Consider the following 20,605-nt stretch of genomic DNA (forward strand, 5'->3'; position numbering starts at 1 on the left):
ATCGACAAAGGGGGAGAGAGAGACTAAACTAAAGGATCGATGTAAGAAATTGCCATAAATAAGCAAGCGAAAGCTTTGCCGAATTTAACGATGATAGTGAGAGAGAGAGAGAGAGAGAGAGAAAGAGATTATTTGAGTGAGTCTATATATTATTTTCTTCGTTCGGAACTTCGAATATCATTAACGTATAACCTTAGTTTAATTTTAGATCCATACGCATGCATGTTGAATTTTATAAACTCGTTTTCTCCATACAGTTTTGCTTAGCTATGAACAGAAAACTACACGTTCTGTAATTATTGATCACCATCCAATAAACCATAAACAGATTTTGCTAATATGAAAACAAAAAATAACTAAATTCTACTAATAATGCTACTTGACAAAATATATGGACTAACTATAGGTTTTAGGATCTATCTATCTATAAACGTTTTTACTATACATATAAAGTTAAGTCATAAGTGTTATTTCGCTTTCAAATTAGCAGATCTAGTAGAATACCCATTAACAAAACCAATCTTCCAGTAGATGATTTATTTGAAAATTGATTAATTAGTGCATGCATGGGACCTTGATGTATCTTTAGAGCCTAACTTTTAATGGGTTTAAAAGAAAAGTTGGCTATAAATCACATCTATATTCTACAAAGTAGAAAGTATAAACTTTTTGATTTTAAGGTTACAACTACCATTTGATGATTTAGACTCTTACTTTAGCACTTAGTATTAAATTTAGAAGCATGATTTTGATGTATCTCTAAAGCCTATCATCATTAGCTATCCAAAAGTTGGTTTATTATTCATATCTATAAATCTTTTGAAAATTACTCAAATGTTTGTTTAGTGTTCTGTGTGTAATTATAATTTACCCATGGAGTTTTATTTTTCGATTTTGAGTAAAAAAAAAAAAAAATATATATACATCACCAAATTAAAATACTCGTTATTTTCAACCTCATAGTTCAAAACCCCTGGATATATATTGTAGAGAGCGCTTCAATTTATTGTTGTTTCATATTTTTGTTTGCGTCCTGAATTTGTTTCATTGTTTTGATTATATCATTGATCTCTGGAATTGGATTTATCTGATGTTGGTAGGTGTTATGACTGACGAGCTAAGAAGTTTACTGGAGTTGAATCTTCCTAAAGTCAAAGAGGGAAAGAAACCCAAGTTCAGCTTAGGATTGGCTGAGCCTAAACTCGGTTCACATACATTATTTTTGAAGCCACTAAAATCCCATGCCAGAGCAATGAGTTCGTACTTGAGCTTCTCAGAGGTGTACGCCAGCATTTTGATAGGTTCATCAAGGACCTAAAGGTGTGCTATCCTTCTTTGTATTTAAAGGCCTTCTTATCGGTAGACTTGATTTCCAGGGTGTGGATTATCTGAAATATGACAACTGTTTCAACCTGGGCATAAAACCAATCAAAAGGTTGGATCTTTATATGATTTGATATGGTACCATGTAATCTTTTTGGTATAAGTTTTTGAATGACTTGATATGGTTTATGCTTTCTAGATACCCTCCCATGCGTGATGCTCGCTCAATCTTTTATTCGCTTTGTGATTGGTACATACTCAAAATGTCTTTTACGTATGCAGGGGTGATGATGATCCTGCCTTGTGGGCAAAAGAAGTTGGAAACAGTTGGCGCACAACTGAGGACATCAATGATACATACATGGGCAAGGTGAAATCTCTTTGCATTAGATAAATCTCGTGTGTCATTTGAGTAGTTATGATCATTTCTTTGCTTGGAGAGGGATTGGTTTGTTTAAATCATGATCTGATTGCATTACTTTCTTTTTTACGTTTATGAAAGTATGACTACAGTTGCTGATTTGAATAGCAAGTGGGCTGCTTATGCTGGAACTGGTGGTTGGAATGGTAAGCAGTCATTTTTTTATCTTAAAAACTGTTCTGCTATGAAGTAAGAACTAGTACACTAAAGTATTGATCACAATTGTTCTAATATTAATTGACTTGTTAGCTTCACTGTATACATGATTGTCCACATAATTCATTGGCAAAGAACGAGAATCTGAGAACATTTCTGTTTGCAGTCCCACTTGGTGTTCAAGGAAGGAAAATTCAAGCCAATGGAGATGAGAATGTCAGCAGGTTTGAATTGGGAGCCACAGAATTACCAGACTCATAGAAATAGCAGTAACACAAACTTGAGGACTCAAATTTGTGATAACTGTTTCATTGCAGGTGTGGTCAGGACCTTTAACTGGTGACCGTATGGTAATCGCTCTCTGGAACCGTTGCTCTGAGCCTGCAACCATTACAGCATCATGGGGGTTGAATATAAAACGGGGGCCATAAAAAATGAAGAACATGGCTTTTGTGATTGTTAATGTGGTTACGTGGGAGTTTAGTGATGTGATGATTTATGTGTACAGTTTGTTAAATACAAATATTCGAATCGTAGCCATTTAAAAATTCTGAAAATCATACTTAATTTCCTTTATAGAAAATGGGAATTGTTGTAAAATGTAGGGATTTTTAAGCAATTTCCTTCTCTTTTTCTTTTTCTTTTGGTAAGAGTCAACCCTTACTTTTTTTTGTTGGGTGAAAGCTTCATTATTTTCCTTGGAGAAGAGAGGAGAATATTAAATTAAATTTATTAATATTGAGCTAAAATTGAAAACTAATGAAAACGATATAATAAAGATGATTCATAAGCATATTCTGGAACTAATAATTATATCAGATCCACATGCGTATTAAATTTATAAATTAGTTTTTTCACAATATATTATATAAAATAATTAAAAAATAGTACTCAAAATTCGAATAAAAATAAAAAAATTCCGACAAAGTGATTAAGTGATGGCTGAGTTATTGACTTACACGGCTGACTTATGAAATATTTGTAAATTTATATTATTATAACTCAATATTTAAATATACAATTGAAATATGAATATTACAATTATTATAACCAATAAAAAGTAATAATTATATAAAAAGATTGATTTTTACACATTCTCACCAGAAAGTGTTAAACATACAACACATGACGTTTAGGGGTTAGGGTTAGGGTTAGAGTTTAAGGTTTGAGATGTAGGGTTCAGATGAGTAATATTATTTGTTTTTTGGTTTTGGTTCTAATGTGTTTTAATGTGCTTGGTGTAAGGTGGTAATATGGATATACTAATATTATTACCATTTGCATATTTTTTTTAAAAATCAAAATTTTTTTTGGTTATTTCCGGTTATAGGCAGGTTAGATTAATATATAACCATAAATAACTCAAAATATATTGTAATTAAGTAGATTAGCCTAATATAACCGAAAGTAAGCCGAATATAACCGAAATTAACCAAACATACCAATTCAAAAACACCAAATTGGAAAAATTATTTTTTTTGGTTCGATTCGGTTCGGTTTGGTCGGTTATTTAGTCATTCTAATTTGAGGGTTGACTAAGTTATGGTAAAGTTATGGCTGAATTATGCAATGGATATATTAATTTATTATATACCTTCTCGAGAATACAAAAAGTATTATTGGGGAGATGCAAACAATATTTATATTTATTGTTAAGAACCACACGCGTAATAAATGAGATTTTAGCGATTTTTTTATTTAAAAGGAATTCAAAATTTGAATTTGAATTTTTAAAATTTTTTTTTGTAATAAAAGTATTTTTCAAACAATTGACTGATATGGCTGAGTTATCGACATAAACGGCTGACTTATGAAATATTTGTAAATTAGAATTATTATAACTCAAAATTAAAATATATAATGAAAACATATTCTTCTTTCTTTCCTCTGTCTTTTGTTATGTCAGATTCCTAATAAGTATTAAAACGTCTCTCGATGTCACAAAAAGTGTTGTTAGGGAAGCGCGAAAAATCATTAATTCTGTGTCTGCTCAAATCCACACGCATAATAAATTCATAAAGTGAGCTTTTTATCACAAGATATTATTGCAAATAATTAAATAATTATTATTCAAATTTAGAATTTTATTTTTCTAAAAGTATTTCTCCAACAATTGAATATTAAAATTATTATAACTCAAAATTTAAATTTAGAATGGAAATATGTCTATTATTTCTGATTCGGTTCGGTTTGGTCGGTTTAGGGTCTTCTCAATAATATGAAAACATATTCTTCTTTCTTTCCTGGATCTTTTGTTCTGTCAGATTCCTAATAAGTATTAAAACGTCGATGTCACAAAAAGTATTGTTAGGGAAGCGCGAAAAATCACTAATTATGTGTCTGCTCAAATCCACACGCATAATAAATTCATAAAGTGAGTTTTTTATCACAAGATATTATTGCAAATAATTAAATTATTATTATTCGAATTTAGAATTTTTCTAAAAGTATTTCTCCAACAATTGAATATTAAAATTATTACAACTCAAAATTAAATTTAGAATGGAATATGTCTATTATTAGGTTAACTGATGATTTCCCGCCAAAATATCGCATTACAGCTGAGTTATAATCATTACGGGAAAACGAAAGGTCATGTGACGGCTGAGTTATAGTGAGTTATGGCTGAGTTATCACAAGAAACAATCTGAAAGTAAATGGATGATATATATGACTATACGGCTGAGTTATAATATTTACGGGAAAACAAAAGATCATGTGACGGCTGAGTTATAGTGAGTTATGGCTGAATTATCACAAGAAACAATTTGAAAGTAAATGAATGATATATATATATATATATGACTTGACGACTGAGTTATAATATTTACAGGAAAACGAAATGTCTCGTTGATTCATGTTACGACTGAGTTATAGTGTTTTATGGCTGAGTTATCACAAGAAACAATATGAAAGTAAATGGCTGATATATATGACTTTACGGCTGAGTTATAATATTTACGGGAAAACGAAAGGTCTCGTCGATTCATGTGAAGGCTGAGTTATAGTGATTTGTAAATCCTTAATGGCTGATATATCAGAGTCGTCAAAAACATTAAATCGGATTGAAAATTCATCGTCTTCTTCTTCGTCAGATGCTACTTCGACATCTTCTTCTTCTTCTTGGTTTTCTTTGTCAACGATCTTACCATAATCAAAACAAGTGCCTTCAAATCCCCCACCGTATACTTCGTATGTAGATTCTACTTTAGAGTCACTTCTTGGCCGAATCATACTTCCTCTAGCTCCACTAGTTTTTGTAGACTCTTTCGCCGAAAACTCTACACAGAGACGTAGCTGATCGTGTGTTGTGCCTCCATCTATCTGCACAACTATACACCCTCTATCGTCGGTGTTAAATACATATATCTGTGTCTTTACCCAATTACCGGAAACAACTAGAACCGGAACTGGATCCATGAAAGAAAATGAAGAACAAGGTGAAGAAGAAGTAGAAGAACAAGGTGAAGAACAAGTAGAAGAACAAGGTGAAGAAGAAAGTGAAGAAGAAAGTGAAGAAGAAGTAGAAGAACAAGTAGAATAAGAAGGTAAATAGTTCACTTATTAACCAGTTGAAGAACAAGAGTCGAATGACGTTTCGTATTTCCGGAGAAAAAAATGATGACATGGAATGCTGACATGGATGCTGCATCTGACGTGGCAAGTCAGCCATCAAACAAATAATAACTCAGCCTAAATAAAACTCAGCCATCAAACAAACTATAACTTAGTCACAACATGAAAAACATTACAGTAATTAAAAAGCAAAAAAATTGCTGCCAAATTCAGCCGCTTCATCAACTGAAAATATGTAACTCAGCCGTATCGTTTAATAAGTCAGCCGTAACTGAATAACATTCTAGTAATTAATCTTTTGCTACTAAGTCAGTCGTCAAATGGCTGAGTTGTACGATAAGTCAGCCTATCATGGCTGAGTTGTACGATAAGTCAACGTATCAAGGCTGAGTTGTACGATAACTCAGCCGTAACAACATCTCATAAGTCAGTCGTTTTTCATAACTCAGCCAGTCGGAAAATGGTAACTCAGCCGTGTCGTAGTGATAACTCAGCCAAAATTTTGACAACTCAACCATCGGGTGAAAACTCAGCCGTAAGGACGGCTGAGTTAGAGCATAACTCAGTCAGATTTTGATAAGTCAGCCGTAACGCTTGGCTAAGGTATGCTCTAACTCAGCCAGATTTTGATAAGTCAGTCGTAACACTTGGCTGAGTTATGCTCTAACTCAGCCGTCCGCTCTTTCTCAAATGTTTTTTTCCATAACTCAGCCGCAACATACCTTTGTAACGCGTTATGGCTGAGTTATTGTTACACGTCAGCGTTTTTAACGTGACGTCTAACATGAACAATGACATTTTTGTAATTACATTTTTTCCAGTAACATAAAACAAAAGTACACTGGGTATTTTGAAAATATCCGAAATATTCTAGTAATAAAATCTTTTGTTTGTAGATTTTGGTAATATTACCTAATTTGGATATAGTTTGGATAATTTGAGTAAATCACCCTTAAAATAATCTACAGAAAGTTATAATTAAAACCTTCAACGCTACCAATTGTTGATCCTAGTAGCTTAAAATTTTCCGAATAGAACCACAAAGAACTTTGTATTGGTCACTCCGACTTGAGAACTGTGTATTAAATTTAGGCGCTGTCGTCCATATTAAAATAATCTTATATGTTGAGGAAAAGACAACCGAAATGGTACGGGGACGTAGAATTCAAGATAGAAAGAGACCAAATGCGACATTTATAGGGAAAACAGAAAAGCAAGGGAATGGTCGTTGATCCAGAGCCTATTGAGCCCCGAGTTCCAGAAGTAGTGTGTGGCTGAGAGCTTCTGAACCAGGCCCTGTGAATTGGATCGGACCTGCAATAATATTTCCACAAAGGGTGGTACATTAAGAATCCAAGACAACAGGTGTTTTGCTTTAAAACAAAAAAAAGTTTGCAACGAACCTGGGCTGATGTATCGGTTCTTCAATGCCCATTCCTCACGCAGCGATGCAAATTTCTTAAAAGGTGCACCTGCAGATTCCAAAAAAGTCACTTAGCAAAGACCATGAAACCGCCGTATTAACAATTATGAGAAGAGATGGGAATCAAAGGGTCACCTTCAAGTTCCACCATTGCTTTCTTGATCACAGGCTTGAACTTACCTGCAAGTTGATACAACTCGATTTTTAATACCTATATATTTCAAATGTGTCTTTAGCAAACTCTATTAATTTATTTTCTTACCGTGTCTCCTCTCGACATCCATCAAGGCAGTGAGAGCAGTCCCACCTACGGTCCAGTCATCCACAGGAGCAGCCAAGTTCCCGACCTGCGCCAATAAGTTACTAATCTCATTCTAAGCACAAAGGCTGTTTCAATCAACATATAAATGAGAAACAGAGGGAAAACTAATTGAGTGGAAATTGTGGAGTACAAACCGAAGAAATCAGTCCGGTTTTCCCACTGTTGAGGAGTGCTCCAGCGCCATAACCGAGTGCATAACAGTATGTAGCATCAAAGTTTGTAGGCAAGCCGCATCTTCCTTCATACCTGTTTCAAAACAATAAATTGAGCTTTTTTCCTTCGCAAGATATATAAGCACTGTATTATGCAGCCCATATAGGGTCTTGGTTCATTGAAAGAACAAAATGAGAGAAAGTACCCGAAGAAATGAGACTGTCCCATGAATTGTCCCTTGTAGGCACCAACTTGCTTTCTTTTCTCCAGTTCACTTTCAACCATCTGAATAAGCATCTTCTCAGTCTCAATCTTGGCAACCTATCAAGATGTAGGAAAAATATATATCAATAATCCATGAAAGATGAAGCTGCGTCTTGGTGGAAATTCAATACGAGGTAGCAGGACAATAATCAATTACCTGGACATTTCCATGTGGGTCTCTCTCGAGCATCAGCTGCTCCTGAATCGCTTCAGGCAGAAGATCAAACAGCTTCAATGATTGCTCGGTGAGCTTCTTCTTCCAAAGCCCATTTTCATCTACAACCTCATTTGCCAAAATCTCATTCAGTTCTGCGATCAGCTCTTGGACCTGAGAAGTCATAAATTATAGTAATGATCAGTTGAAAAACAATCATATTAATTGGCTTGAAAGTGGTATATTCTATATTTCTATTATCTGACTCAAAAAACGCACCTCGGGGATAAAATCGATCAGACCTTCTGGAATCAGTATGACACCATAGTTGTAACCAAGTTCAGCACGTTTGCAGATAACATCTACCATGTAGTCCGTGACATTCTTCAAAGTCTGCTTCTGGGCGGACACCTGCAAAAGAGTATTTTCAGATCAAAGCTAAGTAAATATAGACTGATTGCTACTGAGACTTGTCACCAAAATGAATCTGATATGTAGTCTAATTCTAACATCAGTAAGACTCAAATAACACTAAGGTGATTTGAAGTCAAACAAGGGCGTACCTCTTCTCCAATAATTGTTATGTTAGGGTGAGTTTGTAAAGCACACTCAAGTGTAATGTGGGAAGCAGCTCGGCCCATAAGTCGTACAACTGCAATGAAAAAGTGTACAAGATTGCAAGCCATCAGTGATCAAATAGGGCACGACAGAAATAATGCAACTTCAAGAATTTCTGTTAACCAATTACTTACAATGATAATACTTGCCAGTTGACCTTGCATCAATCATGACATTCCCAATCATTTCAGAGTAAATCTGCACAAGCAATAAAACGTTTCAATAGGCTTCTTTCAAACTACTTTTTCTGGTGGAATAAGCAATTAGATTCTTGACAAGCAATAAAATCAACACAATACAATTAGTTATAGGGAAAGCAAGGAAAGCCCAGAATAAATTTGAGTAAAACGGAATCTCACCTTGCAAGCTGTATCAAACCCAAAACTAGTAGGAACCTCTTTGCATTTCAAATCACCATCAATGGTCTTGGGGCACCCAATGACTCGGGTTTTCAAGTTCTTACTCCTAATGATATAAGTAAAAAGTAAGTCAAATGCTGAATCAGCAGAGCATTCAAGATTCAGTTTACATGAATCTACAAGAGCAACAACTTTACACTAGGATAAATAAGTTACGACAAGACATGAAACAGATTTGACAGCTAGTTTTACCTGAAGTTTTCAGCGAGGAGGCAAGCATTGGTGTTGGAGTCATCTCCACCAATAACCACCAATCCATCCAAATCTAGCTTCTTTGCTGTTTCTTCAGCTTGTTTAAACTGCAAATGTCAGCCATTAATAATTACTCACTGCGTGGAGTAGAGGCTTTGGAAGCAGTAACAAACTAACAATTCTTTTTAAAACAGTAAATAAAATTCAACCTGGTCGGGTGTTTCAATCTTGTCTCTTCCACTGCAGATCATGTCAAAACCACCCTGTTGAAACCGAAAGAATTATAACCACATTGACATAAAAAGACAAGCACAAGGACTTATTATGCTCTACTAGATGTGATTCACCATAGTGTAAATGTTGATAGCTTTGATACAAACTGAGATGAAAAATGATGATGCAAGTTCTAACATCCCAAATCAATCACAAAGCTCGTGAGATGGATCCATAAACTAAAACAGACCCAAGTACCTGATTTCTGTAAGGCTGAATATATTCTGCATTCAACTCAACATATTTGCACTTCATGATACCAGCTGGACCACCCTTGAACCCGTAAAATGTGCTACCTTTGGCACGCTCTTGCAGGTAATCTAAATCAAGAGTGGGCATAGTAAGTTAGAATTCGACGGAAATCATCATTTAAAACACACAAAAAATAAGTCTTTGAAACCCTTACCAAACAGTCCAGATATAACATTGTGCCCACCAGGTGCCTGACCACCGGACAAAACAACCCCAATCTTCAACTTCTGTGCAGAAGTAGGTGCATTCTGATCTGGAACCACTGCTACAGATGGCTGGCCATATAGACCCGGAAACAACTTCGCTATCTCATCTGCAATCATATCAAAGCAAACACTAAATTCTCCACAACACTCTTATATATAACTCTATAAACCACAGATCTGTCCTCGAGAGCCAATACATAAATCACAATCAAAACTAAATCGCTTAAGTTTCACAAATATCATTACAGTTCAATCAATTTTTTCTCACCAAACTAAACAAGATCTAGATCAAGCAAAGGAAACACAAATCCAAAATCATCAGATCAGAACCCCCTAACCTGGATTCCCGGCGGCGGTACTAGCGGGACCTTCGACGATTTTGAAAGCTCCTTTAAGAACAGAAGGCAAAGGGAGAGCGTTGTTAATACGGCTTGATTGAACTTCGCTGTAAACCGAAGCACGTCCTTTCGCCGGAGCATTGTCGGGAGATCCGGCGGCGGAGGCGAGATCTCGGGTAACGGCAAGAGCAGGGGCCATTTCTGTAGGGTTTTCACCTAACTCGCTTTTTCTCGTTTCGTTTCGAACCTAACTTCTATAACTTCCCTCTCCTTTGCTTCACTTCAGCGTCAATGGAGAGTTCACTTCGAGGTCTCCGCATTGGGTTGGTGTGAATTTATACTCTTGACCCAAAGGGTATATTCCGCAATTAAATTGCCTCATCCTACAAGGCAAAGGGTATTTTAGGGATATATCCAGTGTGCACGGCATGCTCTATGACGTTCGTCACTTAAGGCCCAATAATACAAATATGGGCTTTTGAGTGTGTCAAGTTATGATTGGCTTTTTTTTGTTATTGCTCGTTCCCCTCGTCTCTCTCTCAAAGCACAGCGCATGGTAAGTATTTCTCGTCTCTCTTCTCTCTCTGATGTACTATAACCTTTGATTCAAAAATGTAGCTGACGAAGCACATGGTAAACATAATCTAAATCTATATACAGGCCTAGGACTACTACTTGTCTTTTTGGACATCGTGCATTCTTATGCAGTAGCTGATCAGATGGTTGGGCTCACCCTTTTAGTCTAGAAGGAAAGTATCTTTCACTTTTTTTGGTTTATGAATCTGATGTTGTTGCAATTGGCTTTTGTATGTGGATTACAGAGTATCAAGCTGATGGTTACCAATTTCACTCGCTTGCCTCAATGATTTACACGCACAATGGTTCAAGTGGTTATGGGAGAAAAACTGATATCTACGAGTTAGAAAATAATGAGTGGAAGTGTACAAATTCTTCTCCAGAAGTACGTATCCGCACATGTATTGATGTGTCTTTGAATGGAAATTTATATTGGATTGTTTATGAGACCGATAACTATCTTATCCAAAGTTTCGATTTTTCGAAAGAAGTATATAGAGTTTTTTGTGTTCTACCGTGGAATACGAACTCTTACAATTTCCCAGCCCTCTCAACCTTTAAGAAAGATCGACTTTCAGTGTTAAAAAGAATCAATGGAGCAAATAATATAATTGAGGTTTGGGTGACAAAAAACAAGATTAATAATGACGATGGGAAGCATGTAACGTGGATAAACTTCATGACGGTTTCTGTACCTTTTTTTTTGGGCATTCGTCCAAGTTACTTCATCGATAATGTTTGCAAAAAGAGTCTTGTCATCTGTTGTAAGGATGAAAATGAACAGCTTTGCATTTATATTGTGAGGGGCAATGCGTTGACGAAGATTCAAATAGACGTTGAGGCTAAAGATTATATTAATCATTGTTTCTATGTTCCCAGTTTGACACCAATTCCTGGAAAGAGTTCAGATTTTCAAAACTAAAATATTAATATTTATTAGTATGGACTGCTTGTTGTTTTTTTAACCAGTTATATAAATTGATTTAAAAGTATGTAATTAGAAAAACATATATATATATATATAATATTTTTGTTGAAATAATAATATATATTTTTAAAATATCGTAAAGAGACATATTGACTTTAAACCAAAAGGAGAATATATGAAATTAAGAGCGGATGTTTACTTGAATAGAAGAAAAAGTAACAACATGTCGTTATAAGGTCTAATTAAACGAGCAATGTAGGTAATATTGTCTTACAAGTTACATCTATGTGACATGCATAGGGTGTTATGTTAAATATACATAAACTATAAGCAAAAAAGACTCATTCGGGTGCAATTTTCATTTTAATATATTTAGTTAAAAGATTTCTTTTGTAACGAATTTGCTACTACTATAATTCTATGATAGATAAAAATTTAATTTTATTAAGAAAAAGCAACAGCTGGTCTAGTTAAGTAGGTGACATGATGTGTAAAATGATGTCTACACAGTTAAAAAAATATAACAAAAAAAAAAGAGTCTTTCCTCTGCAAATGGTTTACCATTTAATTATTAAAGAATTCACAATATTTAATTGGGAAAATGTTATTAAAATCACGAACTTTCAAATTATGGCCATTTTAATCACCAAATTTATGTCAGGCCATTTTAAACATGAACTTCTGTTGATTTACCGTTTACATCATCATATTTAGTTGACCATGATGAAAAGGACATGTCGTTAAATCCCTAAACGAAGCAATGAGCCATCGTTAATAAGTCGTTAATCCTTCCCCGTTAGTGTCAAAACGACATCGTTTAAACCCGAGCAAACAGAGGTAAAAATCCCCAAATCGATCTCATTCGAAAACAAAATCCCTAATTCTCATTTCCCCAATTAGATTTTTCGATTCTTATCTCAATCAAAAATTCTTATCTCATTCCCAACAAATATGAGTTACAATTTTGGATAATCATATGATAAAAAGAAAGACCGCGGATGCCATGGTGTTCCCTCGAAGTGTCATTGCGGCTTAAACGTTGTTCTCTACACATCGAACAGGCAAGCAAACCCAGATATATTAATTGTGTCTCTAAAGGACCTACCAATTAAAGTAAGCGTGGGAGTGATTATATGTATGCAAATAATTTATAATTGTGTGGGTTTCTAAAAACAATAAAATTATATCCAAAATCTTAATAGGCCTATTTATAACTTAGGCCCAAAGGCCCAATAAAAATTTGTCATTTAGAGTTTTCTAGGGCAACATCATCACTCTGTATACTATAAATACCTCTCTGCAGACCCAAAGCTAACTCATCTCGATTTCGTAGGGTTGTTTTTGAATGTTGTTGATTAGTAGTTTTCTCTTTATTGGATCTGGTTTAGTCAATCTTATTAGGGTTTGATTTTGTGAAAAGAAAAAAACCTCGGGGTTGTTAATCGGGCAAGAGAGAGTAACGGTGTCTCTGAGTCCTTAATGAACCGGCGAGGGAAACTAATCTGGCCGAGATATATCGTTTCAGTCGTTCTTTTTTTGGTTAACGATCTGATTGTTGCTTGTCCACATCTGAGTTTTTTTTTTTGATCTAATTGGTAAAAATTTTAAAGTTTTAATGCGGATGAAGAATTTTATTATTTCTTCACTTTGATCCGATTGGGTAATTTTATTATCCGTGTGGACAAATAATTCAGTTGACTGACGCATTCACAAATTAAGTTTTTTACTTTTGTATTGAAATTTCTTAACTTTAACTCGAGATTTGGATATTGGACGAATTGTTTATGTTTGCCTTATTAGTCGATAAAATTAAATCAGTTAAGATTTCTAATATAATTCTATTGGACAAGGATGCATGATGAGAAAAAGCGAACTTAAAAGGTGGGAACTTGTTAATTGGCAAAAACACAAAACTATATCATAAAAATGATGTGAAATCAGTAAGTTTCGAATGAACAAATTGATACTAATCGATATGTTTATCTTACCAAAACTAATTTGAGTTCGAAAATAGAGGTATTTGGACAGATTAGTTCGACTATATATCTTGCTAAAACCAATAGCTAGCGTGAATTTTGCAGTGAAATTATATTCATATATATCAGTGTTTTCGTATTTAGGGTCTTAATAAGAAGACAAAATATATATAAATTTACTCTTTTAAAGACGTTTGCCAAAAAAAAAAAAGTGAATTTTGATAGGCCTCTGGTATTATGTTATACTATTAAACTAGTAAATAATACGAATGTACATAATTCAGTTTGATTTCTTGAAATATGGAAGGCCCAATCAAAATCAGAGACACTCTTTTTCTTTAGAACGGCCCATCTGGAAGTCCTTGTTGCAATGTATCCAGAGACGGTGAAAGAGAATCTCATAATTCTCTAATTCTTATACTAATGATTTATTCAACAGTACTTACTTCGATACGTTATTAGCTTTTAGTATCACTTTTCTGATAATAATGTGTTGTTACGTGGTAACAGTGACAAGCCTAAAAGAAGAGGATGATAAACGAGTCAAAGACGTTGCGTTGAGATTTTACTACCAAGTCTTACTGATAACAGAACCTCTCAAACACGCCTCAGTTGCAATGACATCTTCCCTCTGACTGTCTGACACTTTTAAATTTTATTAGTATGACGATGACAACTCTGACATCACCACATAAGTGATTTTAATGAAAAGTAAAAAAAATAAACATCAGTAATTCTTGAATAATATCGCAAATGCGAAATTGTTAAATGTTCGACTATTAAGATGTACCTTAAATTTTCAAGATATGGATTTTTTGGTCACTGTTTTGATCATTCATACAATTGGGATACTCTTTAGATTTTTTTCTTAGATTAGTAAAACGTAGTTTAGTTTTGAACCAAACCATATCAGAACAGAAGTACTTCTATACTTATTTCGTTTAGTTCAAACAAATATACTTGCCATTGAAAACTGTGTTTAAAGTGTTACACCGAGACCAGAGCCATTATGTCTCCTCTTTCTATTTTCTTTTGTCAAACCCAATGCAAAAAAATCCGCATTTCTAGGATTTAGTTCCCTCGTTTTGTCTAAAAAGTTGAATTATTATTTACTTTTTATTTTTATCGTGGTTACAAACCATTACCCAAGAGACAAGAATGATGATCACATCACCTTTTTAGAGGTAATTTTAAGCTTTTGCATTGGACTTTCAAACTGTATAGGTCAAGTTAACTACGTACTACCTTGTAAAATGCTACAAATGATAAATTACCTTCCTACGATCCAGCAGCAACAACGTCAATACACGTTTTAAAGCCTCGCATTTGTTCAAAAGTTGATTTTTTATATATGTTTTCTTAGAATTGCATTCGACGAAATTAAAACGAGGAAATAAAATAATTGTACGTAGAAAAGATAAGGCAAACGGGGTCCAGTATTATTCTCCAAGTTGCATGAAATCCCAAACAACCAAAAAACACCATATATATAAAATCAGAACCATGATTACCTAAACAATTAGATGTTTAACTGAAATTTAGAATAATAGTTTTTAAAAAATTGGATACTAAATAATATCCAGCTGAAAAAAAATAATAAAAGTTTGGAGAAGTTCACAAATACTTTATAACCCTTCTGCTTTGAGAATTTATATATACGATCTGATAAGAACGGAAGTCTAACCCAACTCGATCGACACGTCTAACGAAATGTTCTAAAAGTGATTATCTTTTTTTTTTATAATATTCCATTTCAACATAGCATCAGTATTCCGAGGAATGGAAGTTTTTGGTGTTGAGACTTTAACGCTTTGGTGAAAGAGATCAGTTTGAGTGATCCGTAAAGGGTAAAATTGTACAGACAAATAATGTGACAACAACAATTCATGGGTAGCATATAAATGCCTGTGGTGGTGGGCAGCACAAAATATGGTCTTTGGACCGGAAATAATATAATATATACTAGTATTTACACATACTGTATTATAGTATTGTAAAAGCTTCTCTCAAATTTCAAAAGTAATCCTATTCAAGATTAATCAATTACACATGTCTAGCTAATAGCTAGTATCGAGGAAGTAACAATTCTACTTTGTAGTGTTCTCAATAATATACATAATTTAAATCTGTGACTATAATAAGTGATGCACAAAGTTTGATTATTTTAATCTGTGGTCACACCTCACACGACTCACACCTTAATAGTTAATGGGACTGCATAAGCGTAATAAATACGTACGATTTTACTAATCAAAATGTTATAATACAATGATACTGTTGTCGCATTATAAACACAAATTAAATGATTCCACTGGAAAACTTTGGGGTAATCTAACAACATGTTGCCCTAGAGATATCATATCATCCAAGTGAATAAATTCACAACTATGAAAAGAAGAAAAAAACATTTTTAGCTTTTTATTTCATTAAATATTGTAAGCCATTTTATCGGCAAAAATTTTCTTATCCCCAAACACCAAAAACTTTCTCACCAATGAAACTCACAAATCTCCTTACGGTCCCCTTCTCCTCCTCCTCTTCCGCTTCTTGACGAGCATCTCCACCACAAAACTCCTCCGTTGGTTCCAAACCGCCGTTGCAACCACCACCATCACCCAACTCACTTGAACACGGACACGAATTCACAACTGACTCACCGAGTCGACTCGGAATCTCCGAATCATCCGCACCAAAGCTAGAGCTAGCAAGAAGCAAAGAAGAAGACTTCACAGGACGCTTTCTCCGATCTTTCTTACCGGTCACGTTCTTCTTTTTGTTGTTGTTCTTCTTCTTCTCCAAGCTATCTTCGAAAGCGTCGATGATTTCGTGAATAAGCTGACGACTCGGTGACAAGTCCCATCTGACCCAATAACTCGTGTAGCAGCTGAAACAGTCACAGTTAAAGAGAGGCGAGTGATTGTCGAAATGAGCTTTCTTGTGAGCTTTGGTCTTATTCAGACGAGAGGTAGGGTTTCGGTCGCCGGAGTAAGAAGCGGTTGATATGAGATAGGCCAAAACTTCACGGTCTTCCGGGGAGAGAACTGCCGCTAGTGAGAAGATAGCGACCGGAAGAAGAGAATAAAGGTGGTCGTCGGATTTTATCTGCGGCGGCGGCGATGGGTGTACGGTTCCTTTTCTGTAGAGCTTCTTCATATTGTAGTTTTCTATGGAAGAGAGAGAGAATGAAAGAAAGAGAGAGACTTGTGTAAGTAGATGTTATCGAGACTTTAAAGACCGAAAGGTTTTATTAGGTTTTGTCTGTTTCGGTATTGTTTTATAGTTATTGTTCTCTTGTCTTAAAAATCCACCGCCTAAACGTTTGTTTATTTGGTAAAACTAGGTTTAAGGCTAAACCACTCGACCATTTGGATTTTCATCTAATTGGTTAAAAGAATTAGACAGTAAAATGTTATTAAGATTTATATATTTTCAATCATCTTTAGACCAATTGATCAACTCAGACGGCTGGCTTAAAGACATTTTATTAAAGTAAGTCATCCATCTTTAGATTCTTTTTACTCATTTCGATTAACGCTTATCAAAATTTTGAACATTGATTATTTATATGTGAAATGAACCTATAATTTAGATACAATCGATAAACAAAAAAAAAACTACTTCCATGTGGGAAATTCACATCAAATGTTTGAAAAGCCGAAACAAACAAACAAAATTTACTTAATAAAAAGAAAAATTAAATATTTGTGTGTTATAAACTGTTTGTTTTTAATTTTACAATTTTATGTACTTCACGTCAATCCTTCGCTTTGGACGTAGTATACGAGTATACATTTGTTTTTGGAAACATATACAGTACATTAGTTTCACGAAATTTGTTTGTTTCAAACTTTTAAAATGCTTATTACTTTGTTGACAGGAAAATGTTTGCTCTAGTTACAACACTATTTCGTCCAACACTTGTTTAGTATATCATTTGCATATTAGCATATAGTCATACTCATATACCAATGATATTTAAATAAATGTATAGTTTGTAGGTTCCAATGTTTATGTATAGTGGTGCATGGTGCTTGCTTGCAGTCCGTCACTACAGTTAGTGGAGTGTGGTAAAAATGAAAAATATTAATATGCTTGCAATTTGCAACAGGGTTATTTACGGTGTGATTGGTAAGACACTTAAGTGTGTACCTTACCTTTTCATCATTCAATTAGCTTTAATAAATAAAGTTTGGAGGAAAGAGTTGCAAATGCTTATCAAGCTTTTCAGTTTTCATCATCCAATTAACTTTTATAACTAAGAAACTCACCACACTCCAATAATTTGTCAAAAGGAAACAAACATCTAAGTCAGATTGAGTGAGATGTTAATGAAATAAGTTGGTCTCTTCCACTCACGATATTTTGTTACAGTTAAGAACTTAAGCATACTGTTTTTGTAGTTTTATTAGTACCAAAAGGAAACAAATATTTCAGTTTTTTCACGCAATAAATCGCAAGTAGTCTTCTACTCTTTTAATTTCGGGAATCTGATAGTGCCGGGCCAATAACGGGCCGAAAGTGAAAAGCCCCATTAATAAAGGTTGCCTAAACAAAATAATATAGACCACTACAAGTCTACAACTTAAAATAAGTTGGTAGCCAAACAAAAACTTTATAGATAATTGCTGCTCAAAACTTATCTATATTTACAAAAAATAATAAAAGAACCCTTAAACATTAACTCATAGAGCCTATACTTTATTTTAGAATAATTACAACCCCAATCCACTGTCGTTGAAAGCCACCGTAAGCTGGCCAACCTTCAAACCACTCCTCTTATTCTCCCACTCCTTAAAACCATTAAACGCCGTCGTCTTAACCAATTCCTCAAACCCTACACGCAGTCCACAGTCACAGCTCTTAACCTTACTCACCACTTCGTTAGAGGTTCGTTTATAGTGACCGAACCACTTGGCTTGCATATAACCGTTCCTTCTCCATGGCGGCACGTAAATCTCTGCTCGCTTCATTGATCGTCTGATCTCAAAGCTCATGATCCTCACAAGCTGTTTTAGCTCCTCAGGTGTTCCCACAAAGACACGTGGTATTTGAGCTAAGAGGGAGAGGTATCTTGTCGTTGGCCGAGCAATCTCGAACTCTCCGGCCAGATTAGTCTCGACGATGTAACGGTTATTATCTCCTCCCTTAACGTCGACGTATTCGTACTTCCCGGCTGTGTTCTTACCAAATTTCACCCACCGGGACTTGCAGAGACCTGTTCACATAGAGATTCATCATTTCAATTCAGTATATTTGCACATTTTAATCCAAAACATGTAAAAATGTGAATATTACAACATCATATAAGATTAAAATTCACATACGATTACATATTGTTCTTAAACCAATCTTATAATGATATTTTTTTGGATAAAATCCCATTTTCATATGCTAATTAAAGTGTTAAGATACGACATTTACATCTATATCCTTGTGGTTTGTTCTACATGTCACCGTATGCTATATTGTGTATTACTAGCCTGGAAACTCGTCATAAGAATAAAATGACTAATCAACCTCAAAGCTCAAATGTGCTACTCTATTGACAAAAGCAGTGTACAATCTCAAGACCAACTTTAGTTCCTAATCATGTTTTGTAATCACGCCTCTAAACCAAACATTCCTTTCGAAAAGCTTATTTTGTTTTCGATAGTTCAACCTTTAGCAAAAAATAAAATATAATAAAATCAAGTGACCAAAACTTCAAGAGCTTAGCTAGGTCTAGAAGAGTCAACAACTATATCTCAAACTGATTTGAGATATTAACAAAATTAACCAATCCCTCAGAATCAAATATATACAAATGTAAAATTCATATAAAGATCATTGTTATTACCTGCATCAAACCCTTTGCCACGTAGATAAGCCATAAAGTGACGTTTCTCTCCGACAACGAACCGACTAACATTCACGGCCACATCCATTATTCTCTGCCGCTCTTCGCCTCCGTGATTTTCAAGAATCTCACGCAGCCTCTCCTTCACATCTTCGTAATCCTCATCTGACTTATCATCTTCTTCCTCAGGAACCTCCTTAGATGAAGCTTCTTCTACTTCTCTGTCGATAAAAGATTCGACCATATCCCAAAGATCCGCTGTGTCATCCAGAGAGTGATCGCTTCCGCTGCTGCTACCGCACGGAGGACGTGCACGCGCCGCCGCCACGTCAAAAGCCGCCGCTGTTCTCATGAACCTCCCCACAATCTCTACCATTCTATGCCCTTTTCTGATTTCTTCTCTTCTTCGGAGAATCGTTGGTTTATATATATACACGAATATTTATTTAGTGATGTTTTCATTGTGTTGACAGAGACTTTGACTTTTTGACGGAGTAAGACAAATGGTAAAAATATGACAACAGGATGGTGAAATGATGGTGCAACAAAAAGGATTTAACGGCGTTTTGTGTAACGGAGAAACCCCAAATTACCCCGTTAACAAAGTAATTACAGTATTGAGATGTGCTGGCTGATTAACTTTTAGATTCTCAATTGTTATCACCATATCGTCCAAATACATTTCACTTAAAAACGAATAATATCAAAAAATATACTTAAGCATTAATGTTAGTCGATAATAGTAAAGTGAATTGTTCTAGTTTGGGAAAAAGAGATGCATGGGTTCTATATAAGTGCTACTCTAATTACTAAACTCCACTTTCAGAAAAATTAAAAGATTTTCTTCTCTTTTTCACTAAATTTATTTACTTTTTTCAGATTCAGACTACAGATTTTTTGCTAAAATTTTATCTATAATTATTTCTACTCTTTGTCTACTTAATTTACTAGAAAAAGGCATTAGTAAAACGGACGCCAATATTTATTTACTAACGTCCGTGACAAAGTATCCGCGTGGAAACACGTACACGAAGCAAGTTAAACTGAGGTTGCCCCGTGGCGAGTTGAGGATAGATCTTACGTCTTGTACTTTTTTTTTTTTTTCAACTTTGTAGATTTGATGATATCATTTAACTTTGTAGATATCTTTTATTACATCAAACGCGGAGACCAGAAGAAGTGGAGTGAACTCAAAACCC

The 20,605-nt window shown here is 34.7% G+C and overlaps 4 protein-coding genes across 4 annotated transcripts; 1 reads left to right on the forward strand and 3 right to left on the reverse strand.

Moving 5' to 3' along the window:
* LOC104739851 (pyrophosphate--fructose 6-phosphate 1-phosphotransferase subunit beta 1) lies at positions 6,545-10,416 on the reverse strand. The gene is made up of 16 exons (XM_010460320.1): positions 10,091-10,416; positions 9,701-9,859; positions 9,493-9,614; positions 9,231-9,284; positions 9,022-9,128; positions 8,770-8,875; positions 8,545-8,608; positions 8,356-8,444; positions 8,072-8,203; positions 7,796-7,966; positions 7,580-7,695; positions 7,356-7,467; positions 7,162-7,246; positions 7,035-7,079; positions 6,880-6,948; positions 6,545-6,790 (listed from the first exon to the last, which is right to left on the reverse strand). The coding sequence occupies exons 1-16, from the start codon at positions 10,287-10,289 to the stop codon at positions 6,717-6,719; spliced, it is 1,704 nt and encodes a 567-aa protein (XP_010458622.1). The 5' UTR covers positions 10,290-10,416; the 3' UTR covers positions 6,545-6,716.
* LOC109128640 (putative F-box/kelch-repeat protein At1g12170) lies at positions 10,382-11,588 on the forward strand. Its single transcript, XM_019235438.1, has 2 exons — positions 10,382-10,400; positions 10,912-11,588. The coding sequence occupies exons 1-2, from the start codon at positions 10,382-10,384 to the stop codon at positions 11,586-11,588; spliced, it is 696 nt and encodes a 231-aa protein (XP_019090983.1).
* Positions 15,792-16,866, reverse strand: LOC104739852. Its single transcript, XM_010460321.2, has one exon. It carries the CDS (start codon positions 16,721-16,723, stop codon positions 16,034-16,036), a length of 690 nt encoding a protein of 229 aa, XP_010458623.1. The 5' UTR covers positions 16,724-16,866; the 3' UTR covers positions 15,792-16,033.
* LOC104739853 lies at positions 18,121-19,967 on the reverse strand. Its single transcript, XM_010460323.1, has 2 exons — positions 19,407-19,967; positions 18,121-18,785 (listed from the first exon to the last, which is right to left on the reverse strand). The coding sequence occupies exons 1-2, from the start codon at positions 19,780-19,782 to the stop codon at positions 18,283-18,285; spliced, it is 879 nt and encodes a 292-aa protein (XP_010458625.1). The 5' UTR covers positions 19,783-19,967; the 3' UTR covers positions 18,121-18,282.

The sequence above is a fragment of the Camelina sativa genome, chromosome 14 (assembly GCF_000633955.1).
Source record: "Camelina sativa cultivar DH55 chromosome 14, Cs, whole genome shotgun sequence".
Classification (NCBI taxonomy): domain Eukaryota; kingdom Viridiplantae; phylum Streptophyta; class Magnoliopsida; order Brassicales; family Brassicaceae; genus Camelina; species Camelina sativa.

Excerpts from the sequence above, each read along its gene's own strand:
- LOC104739851 (XM_010460320.1), bottom strand. The coding sequence starts at position 10,289 with ATGGCCCCTGCTCTTGCCGTTACCCGAGATCTCGCCTCCGCCGCCGGA. Across the intron at positions 8,204-8,355 it reads TAACAATTATTGGAGAAGAG|GTGTCCGCCCAGAAGCAGAC; the intron begins GTACGCCCTTGT and ends ACTCTTTTGCAG. Across the intron at positions 6,949-7,034 it reads AGCAATGGTGGAACTTGAAG|GTGCACCTTTTAAGAAATTT; the intron begins GTGACCCTTTGA and ends TGGAATCTGCAG.
- LOC104739852 (XM_010460321.2), bottom strand. The coding sequence starts at position 16,723 with ATGAAGAAGCTCTACAGAAAAGGAACCGTACACCCATCGCCGCCGCCG.
- LOC104739853 (XM_010460323.1), bottom strand. The coding sequence starts at position 19,782 with ATGGTAGAGATTGTGGGGAGGTTCATGAGAACAGCGGCGGCTTTTGAC. Across the intron at positions 18,786-19,406 it reads TGGCAAAGGGTTTGATGCAG|GTCTCTGCAAGTCCCGGTGG; the intron begins GTAATAACAATG and ends CTATGTGAACAG.